The 27859-nt window shown below is 52.9% G+C and overlaps 10 protein-coding genes across 10 annotated transcripts; 7 read left to right on the forward strand and 3 right to left on the reverse strand.

The window, feature by feature from the left end:
• Positions 1-4484: 4484 nt before the first annotated feature.
• N7459_001447 (protein phosphatase regulator GAC1) lies at positions 4485-6701 on the forward strand (the record flags this gene model as incomplete). The annotated part of the gene is made up of 2 exons (XM_056940632.1): positions 4485-6344; positions 6402-6701. 2 exons carry the CDS (start codon positions 4485-4487, stop codon positions 6699-6701), a joined length of 2160 nt encoding a protein of 719 aa, XP_056804912.1.
• A 1430-nt stretch (positions 6702-8131) lies between these two features.
• On the forward strand, positions 8132-8724 carry N7459_001448 (histone H4; the record flags this gene model as incomplete). The annotated part of the gene is made up of 2 exons (XM_056940633.1): positions 8132-8141; positions 8423-8724. 2 exons carry the CDS (start codon positions 8132-8134, stop codon positions 8722-8724), a joined length of 312 nt encoding a protein of 103 aa, XP_056804913.1.
• A 687-nt stretch (positions 8725-9411) lies between these two features.
• On the forward strand, positions 9412-10922 carry N7459_001449 (putative mitochondrial carrier protein; the record flags this gene model as incomplete). Its single annotated transcript, XM_056940634.1, has 2 exons — positions 9412-9447; positions 9510-10922. The coding sequence occupies 2 exons, from the start codon at positions 9412-9414 to the stop codon at positions 10920-10922; spliced, it is 1449 nt and encodes a 482-aa protein (XP_056804914.1).
• Positions 10923-11450: 528 nt separating this feature from the next.
• N7459_001450 (EXPERA domain-containing protein) lies at positions 11451-12188 on the reverse strand (the record flags this gene model as incomplete). The annotated part of the gene is made up of 1 exon (XM_056940635.1): positions 11451-12188. One exon carries the CDS (start codon positions 12186-12188, stop codon positions 11451-11453), a length of 738 nt encoding a protein of 245 aa, XP_056804915.1.
• Positions 12189-13372: 1184 nt separating this feature from the next.
• N7459_001451 (uncharacterized protein) lies at positions 13373-16707 on the forward strand (the record flags this gene model as incomplete). Its single annotated transcript, XM_056940636.1, has 3 exons — positions 13373-13772; positions 13812-15248; positions 15302-16707. 3 exons carry the CDS (start codon positions 13373-13375, stop codon positions 16705-16707), a joined length of 3243 nt encoding a protein of 1080 aa, XP_056804916.1.
• A 1386-nt stretch (positions 16708-18093) lies between these two features.
• N7459_001452 (uncharacterized protein) lies at positions 18094-19054 on the forward strand (the record flags this gene model as incomplete). Its single annotated transcript, XM_056940637.1, has 2 exons — positions 18094-18954; positions 19007-19054. The coding sequence occupies 2 exons, from the start codon at positions 18094-18096 to the stop codon at positions 19052-19054; spliced, it is 909 nt and encodes a 302-aa protein (XP_056804917.1).
• A 215-nt stretch (positions 19055-19269) lies between these two features.
• Positions 19270-20562, reverse strand: N7459_001453 (uncharacterized protein; the record flags this gene model as incomplete). The annotated part of the gene is made up of 1 exon (XM_056940638.1): positions 19270-20562. One exon carries the CDS (start codon positions 20560-20562, stop codon positions 19270-19272), a length of 1293 nt encoding a protein of 430 aa, XP_056804918.1.
• A 463-nt stretch (positions 20563-21025) lies between these two features.
• N7459_001454 (transcription factor domain-containing protein) lies at positions 21026-22612 on the forward strand (the record flags this gene model as incomplete). Its single annotated transcript, XM_056940639.1, has 3 exons — positions 21026-21317; positions 21370-21898; positions 21949-22612. 3 exons carry the CDS (start codon positions 21026-21028, stop codon positions 22610-22612), a joined length of 1485 nt encoding a protein of 494 aa, XP_056804919.1.
• A 1521-nt stretch (positions 22613-24133) lies between these two features.
• N7459_001455 (uncharacterized protein) lies at positions 24134-24748 on the forward strand (the record flags this gene model as incomplete). Its single annotated transcript, XM_056940640.1, has 1 exon — positions 24134-24748. The coding sequence occupies one exon, from the start codon at positions 24134-24136 to the stop codon at positions 24746-24748; it is 615 nt and encodes a 204-aa protein (XP_056804920.1).
• Positions 24749-24930: 182 nt separating this feature from the next.
• Positions 24931-25902, reverse strand: N7459_001456 (steroid dehydrogenase; the record flags this gene model as incomplete). The annotated part of the gene is made up of 1 exon (XM_056940641.1): positions 24931-25902. One exon carries the CDS (start codon positions 25900-25902, stop codon positions 24931-24933), a length of 972 nt encoding a protein of 323 aa, XP_056804921.1.
• Positions 25903-27859: the final 1957 nt, after the last annotated feature.

Consider the following 27859-nt stretch of genomic DNA (forward strand, 5'->3'; position numbering starts at 1 on the left):
GTCTCGGCGGATCAACCCACCAGTCATCACACCGACATCCCCAACAGCGATAAGGTTGAGTCCGTTACGGGCATATCTCCCATTCGTGGAGCCCCCGTGCAAAGCTCTCGCTACGAGCCAATATCCCCCGCAATATGAACAGGGAGCCGCACGCAAGTCGGCGTTGCGCTCCCCGGATCAAACCCTCCCCAGCGGGGGCGCGCCCCATATCCGAGCCCGAAGGGCGGGCCTCGCCAGCGCTGCCGCCGATGAATTCCCGGACCCCCACGCATGCGGGGGGGCATCTCGGCGAAGAGAAAACATCATCACCACAAGGACTCCTGCTTTCCTGTTCATTCCGCCACCAGTGTATGGCATGGTGGCAACTGGGTGGCGGAGGGCTAGACAGCGGCGCTTGCAAAGGGATCGCGCAAGGTGCAGCGGATGGTGCCATCGAGAGGTAACAAGAAGCTCGCATTCACTTCGTGTCGTGTGGTTCCGACAGCCTAGATCCAGCTTTTCCCGGCTGTGCGGCGAACGAAGCTCGGATTGGGCAATTTGGTAGGTTCAGCCACCGCACCGCATGCGCGCGCCGGAGCCCGTATCGACGTCCAAGGCCATGTCGTGCCGGTGAGCGAAACCAGGATGAAGCGATGCTTTCATCTGTTTAAGCACGTCGGCGGCGAGCGGTGTGGACTCACGCGTCAAAGGGAGCACCCTTAAGAGTCAAACCTTATTCATTTGCGACCCGGAGGTCGTCGATGGCGAAGAGTCAGTTGTCAGTCAGGCTTGTCGTACGTATGAGTAAGCGCCCAGATGGGTCGGAGACTAAGATCTAAGGCTGAGCTCGCCCTCTCCACCACGGAAACTACCAATCTGGGCACCAATTCCATGCGGCTAGGTTCTGGTCCGCGCACTCGGGCGTCGGCTCTGTTCAAAGGGTTTTCATGGTGGTGATTATGGACGGTACAAGGCGTGACTCGACGGTGGGGGATGGATCAATGCCACGAGTCAAGAAGGAATTTTTTTTTCTCTGCCTTTTGTTTCTTGTACTTCTGCCTCCGCCTCGCGATGTCTATCTTGCGGTCTCGATGAGTCCACGGCGACACGCGGGGCCCAGAAAGGAGCCTCTCCTCGACATCGGACGAAAAGTGCACGGAGGATGCAGCATTTTGGCGAGCATCAAGGGGGAGGAGCAGCCAACGAGCGTTATCGCCCTGCGGTGGGTACCGCATGGTCGGAAACCTTCTGCAAGGTCGCAGATTGCCCGAGCGGTTCAGGAGGACCACGACCAGGGCCTTATCAGCACTGGGCCATGGACGTGTCTGGAGTACGGCATACGGAGCAGGAAGGAGGATATCAATTGCCGTTCGTCGGCGACCTAAATACCGTTCGAAGGGAAGGGCCGCGGAGACCCCGTGGATCCTTTTTCTCATTGTAGGACGACCCCTCCAAGTTCCAAGGGAGTGGAGACGAACTAGAAAAGAAAAAAAATCTGGAGTGATCAGCATCGCGAGGCCGAGTTATGCATCGGGGGGCCGATCGCAGGATGCAACCGGCGTGGTGAGTCGTGAAAGAGTGCCAGATGAACGCGCTCGCCAGAGTCCAGACTCCTAGTCGCCCCTAGACCACCCCGGCTTTGCCAATCTGAGGCTTAGCGCGCCGTGTGAAAATCGTGATAAAAGCCACCACCGACTATTTACTGCCGAGTATCCCGGAGGGTGAGGGAGTGTGGCGAAACATGTAATGTACCCAGGCTGGTTTGTCACCGTGAGACGATGCGCCTCGCCGAGGATTCTCGACATTTGGGGCCATGGTGAAACCCGGAATAGAGTTGCCCGGCGCAGGCCGGAGTGCAATTGCCTAGGGAATCATGTACAACGCAGTGGCACGACTCAGACCTGGCAGCAATGCGAGAAGTCAAGTCGAGGATGACTACGACTCTCGTCGCGATTCGATCACGTAAATCGAGATAAAGATCGCACGTTATCGGGCAGTCCAATAGCATTGCATTCACCACTGGCATCAGAACCGTTGCCGCGGCTGATAGTCCTCCGGTGCAACCCGCGAACCTCTCCTGGAGGTGTCGTACGCGGGTGCCGAACAGGGTAAATGGAAACTGGAACCTGGAAGCTGGAGACAATATGCGATATGATGCACGCAGGACGGGGATGCTCTTGGAGAGAGGCCCAGACCCCCCGCCAAGGGGGAGCAAACCAAGGAAATGTACAACTCTCGGGCCTGTCAACTGCGTCCTGACGTCACCGAGTGGCTGCGGCGGGATGCGTGGAATTAGAGTGGAATTACCACTCGCCCCGGCCTCGCGTCCCCGGAATGAGAGCTGATCAGAACCAGAGATCTCGTTGCTGCCATCGGGACTTTGTTGGAAACTCAATGGCTGTGAGGGAGAAGACAGAGATGAAACATAACGGGCGCATCGGGATAGATTCGGCCCCAGCTCTCAACTCCGGGTTTCGCGGCACGCTGGAGTGGAGACTACGGAGTGCATCAGCTCCACTGGGTCGAAAAGATATCCAGCTGCATGCTGCATGTCACGGAGAAATTTCATGCCTGGGCCAATTCCTGCCCCATTCCATTTCAAGATGGAGGTGCCTGTGTCGCCCCGAGCAGGGGAGGCTAGAGAGAAGAAGAATTCTCAGTGTTGCTTCCCACAGAATCACATCGCAAGTGATGGACTAGACCTCCTTGCATCGTAGAATCTACCGAACCAAGTCGACATCTTGGTTTGCTCTTTGGCTTGGGAAGGTCGGTTCCATGGTTGACAGAACAGGATTTCTCGGGATAACGACGACCACATCACTGGGATTAGTGTGGCTTCGCCTTGGAGTGCACGCTCGACCTGCTCATTAGCGCCGTCAGGGGAACAACGCTAGGCAATCCGGGGTGGACTTCATACTTCATATGGTTTGTCTCTCCACGCGCGCTCGCTACCATCCGGAGAAAAAGCTAACAAGTAAAAAGAAAAAGAAACAAGGACATGTCCCCATGTCCTACACGCCGGGCCCATGTACTCCTTGGATGGCAAGTGCATTCGGTTTCTTGAACTGGGACTCGAGCCTCTAGTTGATAGGAAGTCCACTGTTCATGCGATTGTCTAGTCGGGTGCTACATTGCAACATCGAGAGATAGGAGCAGTCATCCCGGTTACATTCCCCGTGATTGAAGGGGGTTGTAGGACAGTTTGACGTACAGTCCAGAAACAGGGAATACTTCCACACTACAATTGAATGCATAGCTAGTTAGAGCGGGTCGCAGAGGACACTGAAGATCCCCCAACGCCCTCGTGCGAAGGGGGCCACATGCGGATACGCCGGAATTACGGTGGTGTCAGAGCCCGAGGAGAAACGATAGAAACAATATCCAAATGGGAAACCGAAAGTCTCCAACTATCCGAATTGCCAGGAAACCCGATCGCAACCTGGAAGTGACTTCCACTCCTCGGCGTGCGCCGACCGCTGAAGTATACGGGAACGCACTGTCGTCTTGGTAGTATCGAAGCGGAGTCGATGCAAAGCAGACGCACCTTCCAATGGGCGCTTGAAACTCTTTATTTATCGCGTTCCACTTTTTCTTTTTGCCCCTACCCATGTCTCCTATAACTCCCCGTTTATCGCCTCTTTCCCCAGCTCGAGCTTTTCTCCTTACCTTTCCCCTTTTTCTGCGGGACCTTGCGAGAACGCCCCCCGGTGTGTGATAAGTCAGTGCCGGATCCGGGTCGTGATCATTTGCCTCCACGATTGATCCTATCCTTCCCAGGTTGTGAGGTACAGTGAGGTGATCATTGACCCGAATCATCCAATCCGCCCTTCCCGTCCTCGAAATCCTTCGCTTCTCGACTTGTATATTTGCATTTACAATTGAAATTTGCCTTTTCATCTTTAACTTTGTCTGGTTTTTTTTTTCTCTTCATTTTTTTTTCCGTTTTGACTTTTGACGTTGAACGCCATCAGCCCACCGTTGATATCGCCACTGCTCCCCCATGTTGCATGCTTCACGGTACGATTGATAAGCCCTCTCCCATTCTCACTCCACGCCTCCAACTATCCCCCTCTTACCTCTTACTTGCCTTCCATCTTGCATCCCATCTCTTCCTGCCCCCAGCGTATTCTCTTTTCAACCAGTCTCTTCTGACCACCTCCGGTGTGTTACTGCTGTGAGACCCTTTCATCTCTACCCACTGGCCCGCGCTTTCCTCTCGCCATCTGGTGCCACCATCTGCATCCACCCAGCGCCTGAATCCCCTCGGCTCTTCCCTCGCCCATCACAATCCTGGCTGATGCATGCTATGCCTTCTCCGCTCGTCTGCTTGTCTGTTTCTCTTGCCTCCCCCCAGGTTCCTCCGCTGCCTCGCCACAATATCTCGCTTTAATATGCAGCTTGAACTGACAAGAGCTTATCCAGGAATTGCCTTGTGCCTAATTTACATCCTTGAGCACTGAGCTAAACCTTCCGTCCCCTTGTGTTGAGACACGCAAGTCGGCCGGATGCCCTACACTGCGCCGTTGAAGCCGTTGCTCTCCGCGCAGCACATTGAATACTGTGACCCTACCCCCGAAGCTCGCCTCGAACGGCCTGGGTTGGTTCGTTCCACATCGGCGCGCTTGCACAACTCGCGCTCCTACTCCTCCACATCCTACGTTCGTCGGCATCGGAGGAGCCCGTCAATCTGTAAATCGACCGGCCTTGCTTCCTCACAGCCCGCCTCGCGCGTATCCCCCATCAATGATCCTAATGCTAGTCTTCGTCAGTCCCCACCACCCGTGAACAATGCTGCGATTCCGCCAGGGGCGGTAATCTCGCCCCCTGAGTCGGCTCCCAACTCGAGTGATGAGGAATCACCGTTCCACGCCGGGGAAAGTATCAAGCTCGAGGAACTCGAGGCTGCTGTCCGATCAATCGAGCAGCGGAGGGAGGGTTCGCCGGAGAGGTCACCAGAGAAGGAGAGAATGGGCCCGGCTGAACAATTGGGAACGGAGGCTGAGCCTTCATCCAGTCAATCGACGCCGACCTTCGAGTCGGCTTCCAATCACTTGCGGCTGTCCAAGGAAGCTCGGAAGATCGCCCACTCGCGATCTTCGACGGAAACTTCAATTGACCGGAAACGAGAGGAAGCGCTGACCAGCTCGCCTGACGACAGCGATGTGGAGTCTAGGCCTCGACCACCAATGGTCCGGAAGAAGTCCGGCGAGCTGGTCCGGCCGGCCCTGCGGCCCGCATCGGCCAAGCGTCGACCATCCAGCATGCCAGGCACTCCGGTCTATGCCAAAGCCGTTCATTTTGACTCGCATCTGGAGCACATCCGTCATTTCTTGCAGGTCGACCGGCCATTGGCCGTGAGTGCGGAAACATCCCCAGTCGACAGCCACGAGGCTGATCGTGAATTTCCGTTTGGCCACGATGAGAACAAACGCCCCGCGTGGGAGTGGGAGTTACGGCTTGCCAATTTCCCCAAGGACACGTCTTCTCGCGCTAGCCATGCCGTCCGCCTGGAACGGTTGTTCCTGTCAGCCAATAAGAATACCCTGGTTGGCTCCGTGGCAGTAGCCAATCTTGCCTTCCACAAGCATGTGGCCGCACGATTCACGTTTGATTATTGGAGGACAGTCTCAGAAGTTGGTGGGGTTTATTGCCATGATGTCCGCCGTAAGCATGACCATGATGGATATGACCGGTTCTCGTTTGATATCAAGTTGAATGACCAGACGAACTTGGAACGCAAGACCATGTTTGTCTGCATTCGGTACAACGTCAACGGTCAAGAGTTTTGGGACAATAACAACGGCGCCAACTATCAGGTTGATTTCCTCAAGACGTCCAAGGCTGTCATGAACAAGCCATCCGGTGGAGCTCGACCTGCTCTTCCACGCAGTCGTACCTTCACTGGCTCGCACTCGGGCCGTCCGCTCTCGATGCCACCGTCCTTCAATGATTCCCCAGGAATCAACAAGAATGTCCCCTTCTCTAACCCATTTGCCGTGTCCAACGGACCGCCCTTGACGAGGACCCCATCGGATGAAATTGACACGGTCGGGCCGCCGAAGCGTCGCGAGACGCCAAATCGGCAGGCTTTCGGCAACCGCTACGACTTTGGAGCCTCGCTGACAGCTGCCATTCGGACAAAGCCTCCTCTCGACCGAACCACTCTGACTGCACGGGCCCGTTCCGAACTGAGCTCGGGGACAGCTGAGAAGGAATCTGATACCCTGCCTGATCAAACTTCACCGGTGAGCGATGGCATCCGTGGGACGGCTCGAACGCAAGATTTGAAACCTTCCTCGCTGGTGACCAGCAAGCCTTGCCTCGAATCCTCGGGGTACAAGGAGTTGGTCGATAAGTACTGCTTCGTGAGTCTTTGCTACTTTTCCTCGGTCTATGAGTTTATTTCTAACTTGATTCGGTAGTATGGCTCTCCCAAAGCCTCACATACAAAGCAGAGCTTCGCCGTAAATATTCCCAGTGATGCGGCCTCTAGGAATCCTACTCCTGGGACTCCCTCGCCGCCACTTTCTCCCCGTTCACCGGCTCCTCTCGACTCGCCAGCGCCAGAGGCTTTTCGTGAATCCCCTTCACCTTCACTATCGCCGGCGTCTCTGAGCCCGCGGACTTCCCCTTCTCCCATGCCTTACCGCTATCCTTATCATACCACGATACAGACCGGGTTCCTAGTCGACCCTCAGTCGTCGCCAGCCATTAGCGGGTGAGTCACAATAGAAAACTCGACGACCACGTCGGACTCTAGCTATCTCCTTTATCGCGCCATGCCTCTGCATTACGTTGACGATTTCGCTGAAGGGAACCTGATAAGTTCTCCTCGGGGATGGCCCATTCGGTCGACTCGTTTTCCATTTCGTCCATTGCCAATTGTGCATATTCGCCTTGTGTCGGCGCACAGTGACTGTTACACATGGTGGATCTCTCCTGAAATTTGATGACCCTTAGTGGTTGCCAGCCGGACGCGCATGGTCATGGTGGGCTCTCGCGATGTGCAATAAACCGCGATGCTTCTGTGTACCACTGCTGTTCCGGCAGGTCACTCGAGTTCGTGTCGGGAGAAATTATCGACGCGACCTTTCGTCTGATGTGGCTATCGTCATGTCTGCGATTTCTCTACACTTCTCATTCCAGCATTTGTTTTGATTACGTATGATGACGATAACGACGAATTTTGCCTTTGCTTTCCTTGCTCGCCGGTTTCACTCGCACGGGGGCATTTTCGATTCTTCCTGCCTCGGGCAGGTCTATTTTTTTTGACGACAAAAAAAGTTCTTTTAGTTCATGCGCCCCCGCTCTCGATGTGTTTGTTATTTGCTGGCCTGTTTCTAATTACTTGCATGGTGTTCTGGGGTTTCAACTTTTTCCTTTTCTTTTCATGCCATGGTCTTTGTTTACTCGAGGTGATTATGCCAGGATGCAAGTCCCAGTGGAGCGCAGATCTGATTCTTCCCTGCCAAGAGCAAAGAAACGACATAGCCTTGATACGAGGGACACGAATGAAACGCGAATTTGAGTCATGGATTTGGTCGCCCCACGTCGATTTCCACGTAGACATGTCTCGGGGTCTATGGTGAGGTCTCCGGTGAAAGTTGTAGACCATAGATATTGACCACCTTCAGAGATCGGAAATTTGACTTTGGACCAGGCTCCAGCGACGTGCATGAATGTTCCCATCTCCGTCTCATGCTGTATGAAATGCATCTAGATTCCGACGAGTGGCGCTGTCGCCCTCTCTCTGCCGCAGGTCACCGCCTTCCATGCGCCCCCCCCCCCCTTATCGCTACCCGCCTATCACCACGTGCCCACCCACTCATTGTTGCGCGCCAGGAAAATGCGGGCTTCCCCCAAATGCCCAACGCGCGCTCGAAACCGACCCTTCATAACGCCCATTTTCCTCCCTCGCCGCCCGCCAATCACCGCCGCATTGCAGAATGCAAAACTTACCTAACCCCCCACCCCTCAAAATCACGCGTAGTCAGCAACCTATTTAAGAACCCTCGTCCCCCCTCGCCCCGTAGTCTTCCCTCTTTTTTCATCCTCTCGCCAATCGACGCGTTCCGACCGCCACCCGTCAACCAACCACTTTTGTTTCTCATCACCACTTATCTAATTCATCAAAACTTTCATCACTACCAACATGTCTGGACGTGAGTACATCCCTATTTGTTTATTTTGATAGCATACCGGCGTGTTGTCGTCGCTGGTGCCTGCGTTTCAAATGAGGTGGCCGAGATGAGAGAGCCCCTGGTGGCACGTGATTGGTCACTGCATTTAAGCCTCAGGCTCCCATGCATCCCCTCACCTAACCCAACTGGGCAAGACCGTCGTCTCTCCACCACCTTAACAGAACCTCGCCGTCGCTGGTCTCATTTGTTGTCTTGCTACAGTTTCTTCCCATTGATCAGCTATACTAACCCTTCCTTTCTAGGTGGCAAGGGCGGTAAGGGTCTCGGCAAGGGTGGCGCCAAGCGTCACCGTAAGATCTTGCGCGACAACATCCAGGGTATCACCAAGCCCGCTATCCGTCGTCTAGCCCGCCGTGGTGGTGTCAAGCGTATCTCCGCCATGATCTACGAGGAGACCCGTGGTGTGCTCAAGACCTTCCTGGAGTCCGTCATCCGTGACGCCGTCACCTACACCGAGCACGCCAAGCGCAAGACCGTCACATCCCTCGACGTTGTCTACGCCCTCAAGCGCCAGGGCCGTACCCTCTACGGTTTCGGTGGTTAAATATGCCTCGTCTATTTTTCTCGCCGGATGGAGCTCTCAGTTCGCCATCTCGCTTCATCTGCTTGGCTGCTGCGCTGCTCCCATCCTTAACGCGCCACGGTGTGATGGTCCAATTCTTTCGCTTTTACATTCGGTTTTGTGGATTTGTTATCTGCGGGGTTCTAGGAGGATCGGGATTTGATGGCTTTTGCGTTTGCGACTCTATCGGGAATGGGTCTACAGTGGGTTTTTTCTTTTCTAGTTAGCTGCTGACACGCTTTCGGCCATGCTCCCATAGAGCGGTTAATGGAACGATTGTCTTTCAGTCTAAGAATTTTTGAGATTGCCTGTAGAAAGTGGTTGTCGTAGGACTTCGTGGATGCACATTGTTCGATCAGCTCATTGTCTGCACGGGCCACATGATCGGCATGATGTAATCGATCTCCGCAATTCCCAACTGTGAGCCTCGGTCTTGAACTATCGTCTTCACGTTCATATGAACCTGGCACCTGGTTCTACCGCAGTCAGGGTCTTCTCGACTCGAATACTTTCTCGTACCCATACGGATATGGGCTTTCTCATGCTGATCAGGTCGGCTACTGCATAACCCGCCAGGGAACCTAGCTCCGCAGTCAAAACATAGATCTTACGGTCGGAGTGCCGGTGAGTTGAAGGGCGAAAGGGATACCGGCTTCATCCGCAATCATTATGGCGGAGTACAAGCTGTCCTATGAGTCGGAACTGGTAAGCTTCGACTATTTTGAGTGATTGTTCACTATATTGACCTAGACGGCGTCGCTATCAAGGACGCCTTCCACCCCTCCTTTCGATACGAGAATCGAGACCCCCACGGCGACTGGAAAGCAGCTGCTCTCCGCGGCCCTGCGTTGCCAGTCCTAGGAAATGCAGTCGCCGGCGCCGTGGGCGCAGCCATCTCCAATGTTATCGTCTATCCACTAAGCGTCATTGTTGCCCGGCTGCAAACTCAGAAGCAGTGCGATTCAAACGACGACCGTGACAAAGAGGAAGAATATACCGACCTCCTCGATGCAGCCTACAAAATATTCCAACAGCAAGGCCTCGCCGGCTTTTACCCCGGACTCGCGCAGGACACGTGCAAGACAGTCGCAGACTCGTTCCTTTTCTTCCTCGCTTACAATACCGTCCGCCGACGCAGGATAGTCGCGCGCGTCGGTCCTGCCCGAGCAGCGAAAAGCAAGAACATCGTCCTCCCGATTGTCGACGAACTGGCGATCGGCGTACTAGCAGGAGCGTTCGCAAAACTCTTCACGACGCCGCTTGCGAATATCGTCACGCGCAAGCAAACTGCAGCCCGCAGGGGTACACAAGGCGACCAGAACTTCTCGACTGGGGATATAGCTGCCCAGATCCGATCTGAGAAGGGGCTCCGGGGCTTTTGGTCGGGCTACTCGGCGTCGCTGGTATTGACTTTAAATCCGTCCATCACGTTCTTCCTCAACGAGCTGCTGAAATACGCCCTCCTCCCGCGCGCGAAACGGGAGAGGCCATCCGCCACGATCACGTTCCTCCTCGCAGCCCTGAGCAAGTCGGCTGCTTCATCGATTACCTACCCCATCTCTCTCGCGAAGACCAGGGCACAGGCGATGCGAATCGGCCAGAAATCCACAGATACCTCAAGCTCGATCCTATCAGCCCTGAACCCCAAGATCCTCTCTTCTGTCCTCACTATTGCGCGGACAGAGGGAATCGCTGCGCTCTACGCCGGTTTGTCCGGCGAGGTCTTGAAGGGCTTCTTCTCGCACGGCTTCACAATGGTAGCCAAAGATGCCGTGTACGCCTCCATCGTGAAGACGTACTACCTCTTCCTTATCATGCTGCGCCGCTACCCTTCCCCTGAAGAGCTCATCGAGCGAGCCCGCGAACAAGCTGAGGAGTACAGTGAAATCGCGCGCGAAGGAGCCCGCGACTTAGCAGAGAGAGCCCGCGAGGGCGCGGAGGATGCTCTCAAGAACCACCCGGGTGGCGTGGCTGTCGACATGACCTCGAACTCGGCAGCTGCGGCCGCCAGCCGAGATGCTGGGCATGGCGTGGATGCATCTTCTGGGCTCAAGGTGCCGCCTATCCCGGATGAGATTAATGAGACTGCTGAACTGGTGGGTGATTATGTGGAGGATGAGGCGGTTGAATGGAAGAGCTTCTACCATTGGTTTTGGGAGAAGGATCGAGGGCATAAGTGAGTCTCGGCGATGTGTTCAGCAGCTATCTCGAGCGACGATGAGTTGGCTTGAATTCTTCGAATGGATGAGATTGCGGCCAATTTGTGTCCCATTTATTTGACGTTACTTGATATTTATCAGCGATTGTGTGTTGGTGGCAGGATATCATAGCAGCCTTGGACCACTGATTTTGTTATTTGCTCCTGAACGGTAGTTCGTCTAAATATTCAATTTCCTCGCCTCACTTTTGGCCGCGCCAATCTGAGCTGGCATGACGAAAACATTGTTTATCTAAATGACTTACTATCAACAGCCCTCAAATGCAAGGTTTGTCCATATTGTGTTGAATTATGATTAGCACGGAAACCCCGATTCAACCATGGAACCCATCAAGTACTTCAGTATCAAATATGAAACTCCAAAACAAAGTCCGACATTTGCCCGAATACTCATCGACGAGACTCACTCAATCCCCAAACCCTATAACAAGGTCCTTCTGTACAGTCGCCAGTAATTACTTTCCGTCCCTCCGGCTCCAATATCAATTTTTTACATCTTCTTCCGCCCAGCGGTACCCACCTCCTTCGCAACAAAAGCAGCCCGCAGCTCCTTGCCCGCCTCCCACAACACCCACAGGGGAATAAACACCCACAGCGTATTGAAGAAGAACAAGTACAGCCACAAATACACCGGATCCTCCGTGGCCAGCTGCGAGCTCCCCGTCAACCACTCCGGCGCAAAAGTCATGAACCCACCATACAGCTCCGCGGTCGCCAGCGCCGTCGCCACAAACCACAGCGTAGCCTTGGCCGAGCCGCGCGCCGCCGCGCCGAGCTTCGCGTTCGACGCCCGGCACAGCAGGTAGCAGATATACAGCGCGGCAGGCCCGCCCAGGAACACCGTCAACAGCTCCAGCGACACGACGGTGATGTCGGCGCCGGCCCAGCGGCGGTCGGCCTTGGCGTATTCCTGCCACAGACGCGCGCTGGGGCCGGTGCCGTAGGCTGGGCCGTAGACGCGGTCTGGGTTGTTGAGGAAGAAGGGCTTGGTGTTGTGGATGCCGGCGATGGTCGCGTAGCTGAAGAAGCACTCGTATAGGAAGGAGCCCTCGATGAAGAAGTGGGTTAGGGCGTCGTAGGCGTGCCAGAAGAAGAGGATACGGTTGCGGGGGTGTGTGGCTGGTACGAGCGCTTTGCTGAGGAGGTAGGCGACGGGCATAAAGGAGAGTGAGAATGCGATGCAGAGGACCGTGGGGAGGTCGAGGGTGAAAGATGCGCTGGCCGCCATGGTGGATGGTGGTGGATGTGGTGGGAATAGATGGATTGTCGCTCGGGCGAGCGGTGGAGGTGTTTATAGCATGCGCTGGAGATGGAGGCGCAAGAGAATAATGATTTGCGAAAGAGCAGGAGAAAGAGAAATAGAATCAGGAGATGGCGGACCTGATCAACATGGCTGCCTCAGGTGTCCCTGGTGGGCCTGCGATCGTCGCGATCAAGATGAAATTAGATAGAAAAAAATGCAGGAATGTGATTAAGAGTATGTTTCTTTGATATGGAATTTAGTATGGACACTCTTGAAAGACCTGGTTATCTGGCCATCCTTTTTCCCTCTACTTTACTTCTCTGGTAGTACGGCCACGCTTATCTACATATCTGCGTTTCCAACCTTGGAAGGTTAGCTCCCTCCGTCTTGCTTTTGTCTCGGGATTTCATGTGGAACGTTTCTTTCAGGGTCATGAGCTCGGTGCCACTGCGCGACTTCGATCTAGATGCATCTCTCCTGTCAAGTCTATCTCGGTCAAGGAGTATTCTTTGCCGCTCTTGGAGCATCAGCCTGGTGGCGCAAATCATGAAAGAACCACTGCACCACGGAAGGGTCCCACCATCGCAAACGCCGACAAGGCCCCTTTGTCTCGGCTTGCGAATGCACCTGTAGCGGCTTAGCGCATCTATCCTCTGTCTGGTCCTATCACGATGGTCGGTGGCGGCGAGGGACTGGGATCGAACAATCAAACCAGACTCCCAATCCCCGGATTGGTTGCTTATGCGTGGTTCGCGCCCCGGCCTGCCCACCTGGCACGAGACGCAATCAATTCTTTGACTGGGACTGCAGTGTGTCGAAAAACCAGGCTCGCCTCTTTCTTCTTTCTTTTGTCCCATGTGCAATGCGTCTTTGACATAAATCCTCTCCGAGCTCCCCGCGCGCGGGGGCAACTATACTTCGTTCACAGCCTAGTACAGTCTGGTGGGTGACAATCTGCACCAATTTCCAGATTCTGCGCACAATCAGTGCTACGACCATTCTAGTCAGCCTGGCATTCTCGAGATTAGGTGCCGTTGACCTCGACGACGGGTTGAACTGAGCTGCGCTTCATCCTGCGCCCGTCGAGAATGAGCCTGGGGGTCACGACGTGCAGATGATTTTTTAGACACATTACTTGCTAGGAGAGTCTCTTATTTCTCTTGCACAACATGTCATCCGGCTTCAGCATCCTCGACATCCCCATCCTCACGCGACTGGCATGGGAGCTTTGCAACCAGTGTCAACCCCTTGCGAAAGACGCCCCCGATGGCTTCCGAGGTCTGGTCAAGGAGCTAGGATCACTGCACGGCACGTTGAGGGCTCTTGGTGACGATGTCACCTCCAACACGTCTTTCTTCGAGAGGATGGGCGAGGACCGCAAGCTCACCCTAGAACGATGCCTCGATGCCTGCTTCCAGACATTGCAGCGGTTGAAAGCTCTTCTCAGTCGATATCATGAGCTCGGTATTGGAGAGGGAAAGATATTCTGGCAGAGGATAAAATGGATCACTCAGCGGACCCAAATTGAGGACATTAGATCCAAGATCATGGTACATGCATGCAACTTGAGTTTGTGTGTGAGCTCCATGAGAAAGTAGGTCTTTCCAGTCCACGATTCTGACCTGCATCGCAATAACACTCTCGACTCTAGTGCATCTCTTGCTCGCATTGAAAGAGCCATGGCACAGGCAATGGAAGACGATGAACAGGCCCTATTGGCCCTCGAGACTCCGCCCAGTCGCGATTCGGAACTTGCCATGTCTTCCATGTCGCCCATATCACCCATTTCTGCACTTAGCATCAGAGGCATACCCATTGAATATGATGAGTCAAGTGAACCAGAAGTCATGCGGCAAAGTCGTCCTCGGTTTCCTTCCCAAGGCCTGTTGAGCCGAGGTCCCCATCGACCCAAGCACACGTCCACCTCATCCGAATCCATGCTATCTGGGTCTGATGGATCGTTCTATGGTGGAACTGCACCAACATCGCCGCTTTCTCTCATTACAGATCGCTCTCTATCAGCAAGCATGATGGGGAGAATCAGTCATGCACGCGGAAGAAGCGATCAAGTTCCGTACGAGAGCTCTATCGACGGCCGCACGGTCGAGAAGTCATTCTGGGAAGAAAACTCCGACTTTCTCGAAAACCAAAGTATTGACAAAGCCAGCGGGTCATCCAATGCCGAGTTCGGACATAACAATGTGATGGAGGCGGTCACTAGTGCGATGCAGCAACTGCGCCAGGTCCAACTTGAGGAGCAACTTGCTCGACCAATCCGGTATGAGCCACAAAACGCGATGCACAAGCCTCATTCAGATATCGTCCGAGCTTTTGAAGCGTCCGTTGAAAAGGAACTCAAAGTTCGACGGCTTGTTACAAGAGACTGGCTACGTGTCGCGACTTGGTGGTTGTTGAAGGCGCGTGCGACACTTGCCAATTGCAACCGACACAACTATGTCAGCGCACGCGGGAGCATCAGTCCCTCCACTGATTCCAAGTCTACCTCACATCAGGCATACCTAGACCTTCTAAAGGCTTCGTATGTCTTGTATGACATTGTTCTCTACGATCAGACCTCGCCCGCTCTTCTGACCGATGAGAACCGCAAATCAGTTGCAGACCTGTCTGAAGTAGGCGATTCGCATTTCGTTCTCAAGTCCGCATTATATACTGAATGTAAGCAGGCAATCAACGACGAGCTATCTCAATACACCACGATAGACATCCCTGAACCATCAACCGTACACTCGCAGAATCTTGACATCTGGGAGCCCGTTCAGCCTGAAGAAGCTTCGGACAGTGGTGCCGACTTCTCTTTCGGGGTTGGGAATACTCGGTGGATAGCGGTTGATCAAGACGATGCTGGGGGTGAGGAAGAAAGAGTACTCTACCGCACGTTTGTTAATGCCGGGATTGGAGCCAAGAAGTTTCGCATGCGCACGAAAGGCGCTCCCTACATGCTGTTGCTTGCAACCAAGGAAGGCGAGAGCGAGCCAAAGATCGTTCTCTGTAATCAGAGCGGCACTCTTTGCCTTCAAAGAGACTGTGTGTATCCACTCTTCTGCCACAAGTTGTCCCCTTTTCTAATATCCGCACAGTTGTCCCGGACGATCTACCGCCGTTAATACATCTTTGCAATGCAAATCTAACCGGATTTCCCGGTTGTCGGGTCTCGGAGCCTTTACCCTTCAAATTCAACGATCTCAGTGTTTCAATTTCTTTTCAATTCGAAGCGGATTTGGGACAGTTTGTCAACATTCCGAAGTCCTACTTCGATTCCGTATGGCAAAGAGAGCCCGTTGATTCCTCCGATTTCACCGAAAGCGTCGTCTTCAAAAGTTCCGTGGAGATTTTCGAGCAGCTCAAGACACCCAGTATGAAGTCCATCAATCCACCAGTGCTCGTCAAATCTTGTCAGGTCCGGATCCTCGAGAGATCCTACGGAGAAGCTTGGCGTTCGATCCGACGGATAGTGGTCAGTCCATCTGTAGCGGAAAAGAACCCACGATGCATCGAGTTCTTTATGCCGCTCAGTCGCGTCCAGATTAGTCGTGAAGATGCTTCGCGTCAAGTGCTTCTTAAATGGTCGGATACCTGCCAGGAGCGGTCCGACAAAACCGACGGGAACTACAACACTCTGTACTCGTATGTATACGATGACAGTGCGCCAAATATCGGAGTAGGTCTGCACTTCCGCACCCAGCAGGGTGCCGAAGACTTCGAGAAAGCGATCCTGGAGTTGAACTTCCGGTCGGACTTTGCCTGGTCGCAGCCCAGCAGCTCGGGTCGCATCTATGATGTTGTCGACACGGGAATCGAGCACAAGCAATACAAAGCCGTGGTCTTGTTCCAAACCCGCTCTTCGTGGCGACATTCCGATGTCTACTATATCTACCGCGACACAGATTTCGCCTATTCCCACGCTTCGCTCAGTGTGAGGTTTCCCCGCGCTTCCTACGCAGACTATATCTCGAGTCATGTCGAACAGCTCTACCGTGCAGACAGCCCCGTAGGTTTCTCTCACTGCGAAAAGAAGAGCTGCTCGGCAACGGTCGAATTCAACAACGAGCCTGTGGCACGCTCGTTCATGAGCGCATTGTCGCCGCTCTATGAGCTGCTCTACTCTCGCCGTGCCCAGTCGCTATCTACCAAAAGTACCGCGCTCTTCGGAACTAAGAGTTCCAGCAAAGGTGGATCGGAGGTTCAATTGTGGCGTCGCAGCAATACATTCCAGCTCGCCGCGCGCTGGGACGACAATATCCCAGACAGATGGCTCACGATGGCTCTCCCATTGGATTGTTCAGACTCTTCTAAAGAGAGCACGCGATTCAGCTTTCCCAGGTTACCTTACTCTCGCGGAATCAGTCTGGACATTATGAATATCCTGGCACGGTGCCCGAAAAGCACTAACATCGCAAATAAAGAAGGCACGATTTCGATTAGTTTCCAGAATTCTCAAGGTATGTCCGCTCGGAGCCTTGTTCAGCGCCCCGCAGCCTCCTGATCCTGGCTCCCGAGGCTAACCGTTTGGACGCCCGGATAGACCGGGATGAGTTTCTTGCAGTCCTCCAAGGAAGACCACTTTCGGGTTTTATATAGCCACTTAATCAAATAGAATGGCACTCCAGGATCGAGCGGATGAGCTTTTGAACAGACGCCACACAGACTATGTATAGGGGCGGGAGCCGAGTTTGGAATATAATTATGGAGACAAACGAATGACCCTCGTTTTGCTCGGGGTGAATGTAGTATGTAGTTGCTATGCTGACAGCTGCCATGCTCGCAGCAGAGGGAGGATGTTCGCTGCTGCTGGTGAATGCGGATTAACCATGGTTAATCCTTGCTGGTGCTGATTCGTTTTATGTCCTCTGCTACTTACTTCCCCATTTAGGAAAGTTGGAATATTCTCACTAGTGCATCCTACGACCCACCTGTACCTAGGTATGGCATAGACCGCTATTCCTATTATAACAAAGACCAGTATTCTAGCATAACAAACCGTACGCTCCTTAGTATTATTTAGGGGTTGAACTAGGTTGAACCGAGTTGATCTAGAAGGTGATCGTAGTTAATTAGAAAAATAGCTAGTATTAATAGATTTTATAGCACATCAGCATATGCTACGTTAGTTAGTTCAAAATATACCAGCGTGTACCTAGATATATGTGATGTTATTCGTGGGAATGGAGGTTCGACTCGATGGTGATGTGGAAGATGCAAATGTGTATTTTGGCATCGAGGGCAACTACAAGCCGGGCAGCTGGCAGGGCAGCTAGAGTTTAATTAGTTGATCTTGGTTGATTCCTGTATGTTTTAATCATGTAAATTTCATAAAAAACCAGCGTGCCCCGCTTATCAAAATCCCAACTTCCACAGGGTAGTAGTGCTGCTCGCATTTCTATCTGTAAATAGTAAGGCGTATCTCTCGCAGCCAAGTCTCATTTACAGTGGGTGCAGGTGGGAAATCCAATCAGGGATGCCTACTGCGAGTCTCGGCCGTGAGATTGGTTAAAGTTTGAATGAAAGGGGCCAGAACTGTCGGGGTCTTGGTATGAGTGAGAGATACTTGCAAAGTGGTCAAGACACACATTGTGATTTGGTCGTTGGACGAGATACTTTGGTCGACACTGTCTATAGATGTGGCTCCGGAAGCATACTAGATTAATCTGGCGCCTCAGTCTTCTATCCTGTCAATTGGGTGATCATATGAACGAGGTGGATCTGATCCTCTTCAACGGCCTGACACATCATTGCCCCATCTTGCCTGGCGTCGGGGTTTGTCTATGCCGTTGTCTCGCCAATCAATGCCCGTTGAACCTGCTTGAAAAGTCACCAGTTCCGCCCTGCAGACGGCTGTCACCTCTCACACCGACCACATCTGATAAACAACATGAGCACCAAAGGTTCTGTACTGATCACTGGTTGCAGTGATGGTGGCATCGGCTCTGGCCTAGCCCTTGTCTTCCAGGAGCGAGGCTACCATGTCTTTGCCACAGCGCGCAACCAGGAGAAAATGGCCGCTCTCAAACCACTTCCAAATGTCACGCTTCTGACTCTCGACGTGACGAACAAGGAGCACATCCAAGAGGCTGCGAAGGCAGTCTCTGCCCAGACGGGCGGCACGCTTTCCTACCTCATCAACAATGCTGGGCGCAATCACTTTGTACCTATCTTGGACGACGACGTCGAGGCCGCTAAGAAGATCTTTGATATCAATGTCTGGGGTCCATTCACAGTCACGCAGGTCTTTGCGCCGCTCTTGATAAAGGCTCAAGGTATGCTGGTGAACATTACGTCTATCGCCGGCCACGGGCCCGTGCCGACACTCGGTAAGCGACTTCTTTCTGTATCTTCCGTCCGGAAAGACCCCATCATCGACTTACATCCGGCTATTCCAGGGAGCTACGGTGCATCCAAGCGAGCCCAGGAACAGATCGCAGAAGTCCTGCGAATCGAGCTTGCCCCATTCAAGGTCAAGGCCTTGTCAGTGGTGACTGGCGCCGTGTCCACCAACGGTCAAACGTACTTCGAGGATTGGGCTCTTCCGGAGGGCTCGCTCTACAAGGCGGTTGAGCCGACCATGCGCGCTATAGCCCAGGCCACTGATGGTCGTGGGCGGATGCCTCTCATGACCTACGCCAATCAGGTTGTCGACAACATTCTGAACGGTGTCACGGGTAGAATATGGGTAGGAGAACACGCGGAGGCGGCGAAGAATAGACCTACTGAGGGTGAAGGGGCTGCTCTAGTGGTAAGTGGTTATTGTCTCTTGTTCGCTCGCACTGTTACTAATCGTGGCTCAGGATCAATACACTATGCAGGTGGCGGACTTGCAAAAGCTATCAGTATAGTACGTTGAGGACGTGATCCTTCGAGAGTCATCAAAACATTTATCCATCTTATATTTTGATCACAGCTTGCAACGTGCATGGTGAGCTTTGCTCTCTGCCATTGGTACCAAGGGTCCTCACTGCTTGGCTTGATCATGATTTTACCATGTGCATTTTGGATACAGTCGGTCTAACGTCTTCCACAAATCAAGAGGAAATTTCATTTCATCCAGCTCTCATAGACGGTGCTCATAATCTGGAGGAGGCTCGGGAAACTCTTCATAGCGCGGCGGATTGTCTTGGCCTATTACTTCTTCAAAGTCCGCTTCAGCTTTATTAATGATCTGAAGAGGAAATGATGCATTCCGTGCAATCTGCAGCGGCTTGCGGTCAACCAGTCTATGCTTCGAGACGCTAAATGTATCCTCGGTCGTCAGGATATCGAGCTTCAGTCGGTGCTCGACGGTGAGCATGATCTTCTGTTGTGTGGTAGAAGAGAAGATTTTCTGGATTGACGGTGGTAAAGAATCTGCTGGCTTAGATAGAGAGTCATAGCACCCCAAGTGGACTTCAGGGGCCGGGGTAACCCTCCTTGGGAATGATATCTCAAGCGGGATTTCAACAGATGCGTCTTTGTTCTGTGGTGGATGTTTCGTGGTGATGGGACTTTCGACTATTTGCCAATACCCTTGCAGAAATCCATGGACGATTTCACGAGTGGAGGCTTGCTCTTTGATTTCTTGGTATTCCGCAAGGTTCCTGTCTTCACATTCTGTCTGATTCAAGAGCTTGGTCACTTCTTCCACGCGCCATCGAATTCCCCGGACTGCCACACGGGTGTATTCGGTAGAGCGACCGGCAGGAGTAGATGGCCGGACAAAAACATTTGCGTTGAGTGAAACTGTTGACTTTGTAGTCAAGGCGATATTCTGCGTGAGAACAATTTTGGTGAAAAGGTTGGAGTTGGGATAGATGCGAGTGTGCCGAACTAAAGAGCGCTCGGGGATGATTTGACGGGAAAGGTTGATCTCCTGGCTCGTACTAGAAGTTCGTCCATCCACTGTGCTTATGGAAACGACGAGGAAATATGAAATGCGTCCCATGTTCGTGGCTGACGTCGGAGGAATGTTGGCTGGAATGGGCATATAGAAGGGAATCTTGTAGATTCTCCCTTCCTCTGGAGAGTAACCGACCTGGCTATCCCGACCGAGCAGGGGCATGTGCAGCGTCATCTCTTCAATAATGGAGCAGAGTCGCGTATTGCAGGAGACACTTGGCTTCGAAGTGGAAGAGAGCCAGTGATTGAAACGGCCTAGCAGGTTTTCACCGCTACTGCTTCTTTGTCGGACTCTGCTTGACAACACACGAACAAGGCAGATGCGAAGCCGACTCAGGTCAGCAGGTGCCACCTCAGCATGACTGGTAAGGACAGTTGATGCAGAAATCGGTCGAGAATAGCTGTCTCCCATCAAATTGGAGTATATGTCATGCTGGGGTGGAGATTCCAATCTCAAGCGTGGGATCTCCATGGCGATGATCATGAGTCGAGAGTCAAGGACGATGGGTCTCTGGGAGATCTATAAATGCCACGAGTCATCACGCAAATCTACGCATCTATTACACCCTGCAGGTTTATTCAGCCACTGCCGCCAAAGAGGGAAGGCTACATGGTAGGGCATGGCCGCGCTAGTCTTTCACGGGCAGCCAAGATGGGCAAACACATGTAAGCATCAGGCTAAGCTTCTAGTCATAATGTGGATTTGTCATCTCCAAGTTGACGCGGGGATCCTGGCTCCACTGAAATCAAATCGACACTCCAATCAGCGTTCTTTACCTCTTGGCTTCCTAATTGAGACCACGGAATCCCGCTTCCCCGAATGTTCGTTTACGTCATTCCACCGCATTACGAATCCTCCTTTCGACAAACATCTCCCCTTCTATGAGGCAGGATCTGGACTTTCAAAAGCACTCGAGGTTTTTGAATCAACGTCCATGACGGAAATAAGCGCAGGCCTTTCATCTACTTCGTGTTGGACATGTCGCCGCCGCCGTGTGAAATGTGATCGACGACTTCCCGAGTGCCAGAAATGTTCCATCTCGGGTGAGCCATGCCAAGGATATAGTGCAGTCAAGCCGCTGAGATGGACAAATGGCGTGGCCAGTCGAGGCAAGCTGATGGGGAAGTCTTTGCCAACCACGGGAGCAAATGCCCCGATCGCAATGTTGCTTGTCGACCCCGTTCTGCAGGACCTGTGCCCAACAAACCAGCACTATATCAAATATTGTGCGTGACACAGCCAACATATATTCGGAAAGATTGCTGATTTGAACTTCAGTTGATCAATATTGCTCCGTGGAGAGCGTGCTCTATGGTTCCAATGCAACCAACCCTTTCAGGGAGTTTATGCGGCTTATCCCTTCAAGTCCGGCACTCCTCCATACCATTATATCGATTGCAGCCTTGCACCAAGCTTGGAGAACAACCGATGGCCGTTCTGTCGATTTCCAGCAGCTACTAGGTATGGGGAATGGCGCTGTTCCTATGGAATTAGACCGTGCGAATATCACTTCGGACCAATCATCTGCCATCTACGACGCTTTGAAACATAAGCAACTGGCTCTGAGATATATGCAGAAGGAGCTATTAAACTCTGATCTCGGCAATATCGATGGCACCATTGCTTCCATGCTCTTGTTGGTGTGGCAGGACTTGATGGATTCCGGGCAAGACTCGTGGAAGTTTCACCTAGATGGACTGAAAGGAATCGTGCAGGCAAGAATCTGTTCGCCCAAACGACAGAACTCGCGAACGCAGGGCGTCGAATTCTCAACTCTTCATGAGCATTTTGAAATGACATATGCTGCGTATGCATCTCTCCCCGATCCTACTTCCCGTCTTTTACTGACAAGAGCAGCTTCCAAATTCTGGGCACGACGTTTATTCCAGCCAAACAGTCTTATAATCCCTTGTTTTCTTCGAGACCAACCGCTCAGATTATGAAAGTCTCCGAGAACCAAACATGGGCCGGATGCCCGGCGGAGCTTCTCTACATAATTTCCCTTCTCAACAACGTTTCAAAGTCCCAGCCACTGGCGTCAGATCTCAAAACACACATTTTTTCTGTTCTCGAAGATTTCTCGCCCATGAAATGGGCAATTGCGAGCACAAGCCCTGGTCTGATGAAGGCAAGATATCATCTTGCAAGCGCGTACAAGGGCGCGGTTGTGATTTACATGTCTCAGGTTGTGCACGAACTACACGGAAGCCATAATTATGGATCTCTCGCGGCTCCCCTTGATTCAATCATCGTGCATCTTGAATCCATCAGCCACACTGACGCTCATTTCAAAAGCCTGGTATGGCCTACGTTTGTAATCGGTGCAGAGGCACGGCACACATCTCAGAGGATGGTAATCAGCCAAGTGTTCGAGCGTCTTTGGGCTATTTGGCGCTGTCAGAATGTGAGGAATGCGTTGAATGTCCTTCAGGATTTATGGGTGCGAACTGATGAAAAGGGATCTTCCGGTCTTTGGATCGATGATGTCTATAGATGGGGAATGGATTGGATCTTTGTTTAAGCGAGCGGATGTCCCTTGCTTCGCTCAGAAACGTCGATCTGAGTGCATATAAGAAAGATACTATGTATTTTTATAATCGCAGCTGGTCACTTTTCCAATAGATAAAATAAATGAATGGTTGGACAGAAACAAAAACATGATGAGCGACGCAGGGATCGAACCTGCAATCTCTAGAGCCGAAATCTAGCGCCTTACCATTAGGCCAGCCGCCCATTGCTACCTAATTTTCATTTGGTTAAGTAATTGAATCTTATTCATTCACCCTGTCCTAGATTTTATGTGGTATCACCTATTGTAGTCTTAGGCAGGGCCGAGCGGACGGAAGCCCTGTTTGTTCTCCACACCCTGTGGTCATACGTACTAAGAACATCGAAGGGAACTAGATGTTGGCAGCTACCATGCGAGCCCGGAGATAGTATGCTCGTAGCTACTATCACGGCGTGTATGCACTCGATAGCTATCGGCGAATCGGCGATGGGCATTTTACATACTGTTTCAGCCAAGCAGACACGTGTAAGGTGCGTTATCCATGGAGTTCAGTAGTAATCTCATGTATGAGAGGAAAAATATACACGCGCCGCGCAGGACCTGCCAGCTCTCTTGAAACACATGAAACTGGACATTCATTTAACAATTACTCCATGGCAGTCAGCATCATGACAAAAAAAACTCTCCCTCGGGGAATCGAACCCCGGTCTCCCGCGCTTATCAGGTTAATGACAAGCGGAAATCATGACCACTAGACCAAGGAAGACACGTGACTGGCTGAGTTACTGCTCGGCCACTTGGTGTGGTTGACGATGACATTTTCAACTTCTGACTATATAGCCTCCCATCTCGCCCAGCGAGACCGTCAGTTCATTCTAAGACCGTTGCTACCCCCCAGCGAGCCATTTCATTCAAGCCAATAGGAATCTTCCATATTTCCTTGCCTGAAACCCCGAGCTCTGGGTCGTATGACTAGTGCGTGATTATTGCCCTGGTGGTCACCCGGGTCCATTTGACCTGATCACCTCCGGAGGTCATTTCCTGCGACCTGGATTTGTGCGCCTTGCGATACGAGCGCCATTCAGAGGTAGACACGGCTTGATGCCTAGTTCTGGCATCGTATTCCGCTAGGAGGGATAGATACGAAGGGTAAATATAGTATGTCTATCGGGGCTCTTGCGGCTGAATATATCTCACCCCGGCTCTACGTGCAAAACCCCGAATTATATTGGTGACACACCTCGCCCTTCACCCACAACCACAACACTCTTACCGGTCATTTAAGAGCAGCAAATGATATTCTGTCACCAGGGCAATGTTTCACACACAGCGCCCTGCACGTGCAGACTCAGAGCAGCCGCTTTATAATGCTGGGGCCTGCCAGGCAGTATGCTTCGACTCTTCTAACCCAATACTTCTCAGGTCGAAGTGAATCATCCAGGAGAGCTTCGTTCTTCATGATGGAGGAGGGATAAGCATCTCGACCCTTGAACCTCAAATCGACTCCACTACCCTTTTGCACAAGTCTCTACGATGTCGAGCTTTCGCCACCACCGGAGACATCACTCCTGGCCGCACTGCGGCTCTGAACTATGCATGCGCGAGCCACGCAGTTTGGAGGTGCGAGTCTCCAGACAGCCTCTTGCACCCACCAGCCATCCAGCATGGTCCTTTCAACAAGCAACAGTTGTCCCTCTCATTGCCGAGGAACTCCCCAACGACAACGATGCCGAGAAGGCAGGCATTGTCCAGTCCCAGGCCTCGCGGGCCCATCGACTATGGTCTCGCCCACTGAGCAAAGAAAGATGTGAAGATATTCCGGTATCGACCAGCGCCGCCGAAGCGCGGAAGCATGTCCATCGCAGCGTCCTGCGTAGACTGATCCGCCGACCGCCGCTGGATAAGACCCGGTCGCTGTTTGTCATGCCGACCACCATGACTGCGGGCGATCAAGTCTTGATTTCAGGATGGATGCCGCCCCGGCTTTCGGCGCGGCCAGTTATGGTGACGGATAAGACGCACAGTGACTGGTCTGTGGCCGATTCGGCGCAGTTTGGGGCGGAGCGGCGGCATCGGAGGAGTCATTCGGAGCAGCCGCGGTCGTGGAGGAAGCCTAGTGCTGGTCTGTGGACTCTCGAGGAGGAATGACGATATCGGGGGTTTGGTGTTTCGGCGTTTTGGATACTATTTCATTGCATATGCATAGGCGTGATGGAGATGGCGGACAGCATGGAAACCTAACTCGTTGGAAGTGGGAAGTCTATGGCCATAGCTCATACGCGAAACAACGCAACCATTTGATTCTTTCCGGACTCCAACAGTCTTTCTTGCTACTTAAACTCCGAGATCTGGTCATCGCAGTACTGTACGAAAGTCGCCGCCGTCCCCGTCCCACCGTCCGCCTTGGTCTTCATGGCCTGCACCAAGTCTGCCCTCGGACTTGGATGCAGTCGACCCCAGGGCAAGATGTACTTCCCACCGTCAGATGCAGTGAGATCACTGGATAATCCAGCCCAGAGCTCGGTGTAGGCTCCCATCCTAGGGTGGAACAACAGGGGCGCAGCGAGGAAAGGAACCCAAGGCGAGAGATGACGAGTCAGAGCCGTCTTCAGGCTGCCTGGGTTCACCACCAGGCTCAGGATCCCGTCGGAGCCCGCCTGAGTAGCCAGGGCATTGGCCAAGTACCAGTTTCCGACCTTGGTATTTTCATAATTGCGCTGTGGGTGCGTGTCCCGTCGCAGAAGATCTTCAAGCTTCACACCGTCCGCAGGCGCGGATAAATCCACCACAATCGAGGCCAGCCACACTACTCGCACGGAGGCAGATGGCGCATCCTGGGCGGTGCGCTTGAGGGTTGGCAGGAGGAGCTGGGTGAGCAGATGCGGCCCCAGGCAGTTGGTCGCGAGCTGGAGGTCGTGCCCCTGGGGCGAGACGGAGCCTCTTGGCGGGTTGGAGACACCGGCGTTGTTGAAGAGAACATCAAGCCTGGATTCGACCGCCGTGAACGTCTCCACGGCGGGTTTGATGGTGGTGAGATCGTCCAGACTGAGAAAGAGGAAAACGACGTCGCCATCTGGTGAGGGGTGAGAGGCTTTGATGTCTGCGATCGCGCCCACAGCCTTCTCCTCTGAGCGACCGGCCAAATAGACCTTGCCGCCAGCTCTATAGAGGATCTTGCATAGCTCGAGACCCACGCCGGAGTACCCGCCGGTCACGATGAAGACCTTACCCTTCTGGCTGGGCAGGTTGGCTTCCGTGAGGGTGGGTGTGGGTGGGAAAAACTGTGACCAAGTGACTCCCATGTCCACGATCAGGACTGGAGGCAGTGGAAGTAGAGATTGTCTGGGTAGAAGTTCTAACGAAGTTCTCCTGGAAGCGAGACAAGTGAGGCCAGCTTCGTGCCGCGGGGACCTTTTGGCCCCCAGTCGCCCCCACAAAGTCGTTGACTGTTAACTTTCTCCATCTGGAAATCCACACAATCGTGCTGCTATGCAGGAACTATCAGATTTGCGCAGAGAGTTGGCATAGCAGCGTTCTTATATCACAGACTGAAAGGTGGCAGTAACCAAGATCTAGGGTCCAGTCAGCCCAAACATCGCACAGATCATGGAAAGCAGAATAGCAAAGATGCTCATACATAGGTTGTCATCTTGGAATATGGCAATGCGGTATCAAGAACCAGACACCGTATCAGTGCCGCGCTGAGGATTTATATGATTTAGTGTTCCCGAGGGGCTGTCTAGTTCTTGAGAAACCATGGATGAAGGGAAAGCAATAAATCTAAATACATTGCCAAGCAACGACCAAGTGAATGTATACAGTAGATGTACCAGTCAAGAGAAATGACTACGAGGTGACTATGCCCCTAGTGTTCCCTGTCGTAAATAAGGGAGATGAATCCTGTTGAACATTGGCATGTTCAAGCAGGTCGCTAGTCATATTCTGTCAGCAAGGGGCAGATCGTCCATGTGCCAGGCGATAAGTAGACAATCGGATCCAGCGCCTCCGTTTCGCAAGCAGATCCACACCGGGAGTTGACCTTGTGGACAGTAACTTCTGCAAGAAAAAGAACGATTGACCGATTGACCCATGATTGTGTGTTAAGAATTCAGATATTCTCACGCAATCTTCGGACTCACCTGGGGCCTGAGGAAAGGAGTACATATATCGTTATTATAGTGTCGGCAGCAGACCCAGAGATGGATTTAACAGTTGAAATAAGACGGGTTAGCGTGAACCACCCCTGGAACGGCGTCTGCCGAGTAGGAAGAACTGCTATTACTGTGATTCTGCTGACTGCATGTTTCATTTCGAGCCAGCTGGCCTTGTCTGGCATGCAGAAAGGGATCAGCGGTGCGCAGACTGGGCCGCATGTCAAGTGAAAACTGCCAGCAGGCACTTCAGCTGTCAGATCCATGGCCGTCATCTCACAGCGTTCAGCTGAAAGAACCGGCCCTACTATGCCCGAAAGTCCTCTACACCAGGGGTCCATGAAATGATGCAAATTATGGCAACGGTTTGAGACACCGAGAAGACAATCATCTCTATCACCGGTCGGAATAGTCGTGCCGACTGTCACTCTGAATGACGTTTCTCAGCCGTGATTTTTCTTGGCTGATGCTCCGTCGTGGGGGCCGGGTGACTCACGGGGCCATCTGTGTAGCCGTCCTCGGTAACGAGGCCTTCGAGAATGCCGCTAGAAGGTGGGTTATCACGGCTGTGAGGATGGTGATTGGTGTGAGAGATGGGCTGATAGTGAACAACTGGCCCAGTGTGGTGATTGGTGTTGGAACGACCTCCGGCCTCCCCGCATTGGCTACTCGTCCTGGCCCACAGGACAAAGAGGGCATGATCTGATCTTGGAGGGAATGGTGTGAGCCTTTGTGGGTTGTCTGACGCAGCCGGCGTCAGCCCTATGATAGTGGGAAGTCACCCAGAGCTGCACTGGTGGGAGGACAGCGTCAATGTAGTGCAGGTCGTCCCGACAGACAGAGCCAAGAGGGCGACTTGGCTTGACCATGGACATGATGGACAAGTTGAGAGAGAACTAGTAACTGGAGTTACCTGTCAAGACGATGATGCAACGAGCGGTGAATCCGCGGGGTCTCACCGAGGCTCCAAGGCAGCCACAATTTTGATTGGCTCATTTGCGCTCGCAACGCCCAACCTTCAATCTCACCGACTCCTCCTACACTAAACCTTACCGGTGGGCCTGGCAGGTTCCTCATCGTCCTCTCCGGTTGGTGCCAGGCCCGGTCC

The sequence above is a fragment of the Penicillium hispanicum genome (genome assembly GCF_028827665.1).
Source record: "Penicillium hispanicum strain IBT 35686 chromosome Unknown utg000001l_segment0_segment0, whole genome shotgun sequence".
Classification (NCBI taxonomy): domain Eukaryota; kingdom Fungi; phylum Ascomycota; class Eurotiomycetes; order Eurotiales; family Aspergillaceae; genus Penicillium; species Penicillium hispanicum.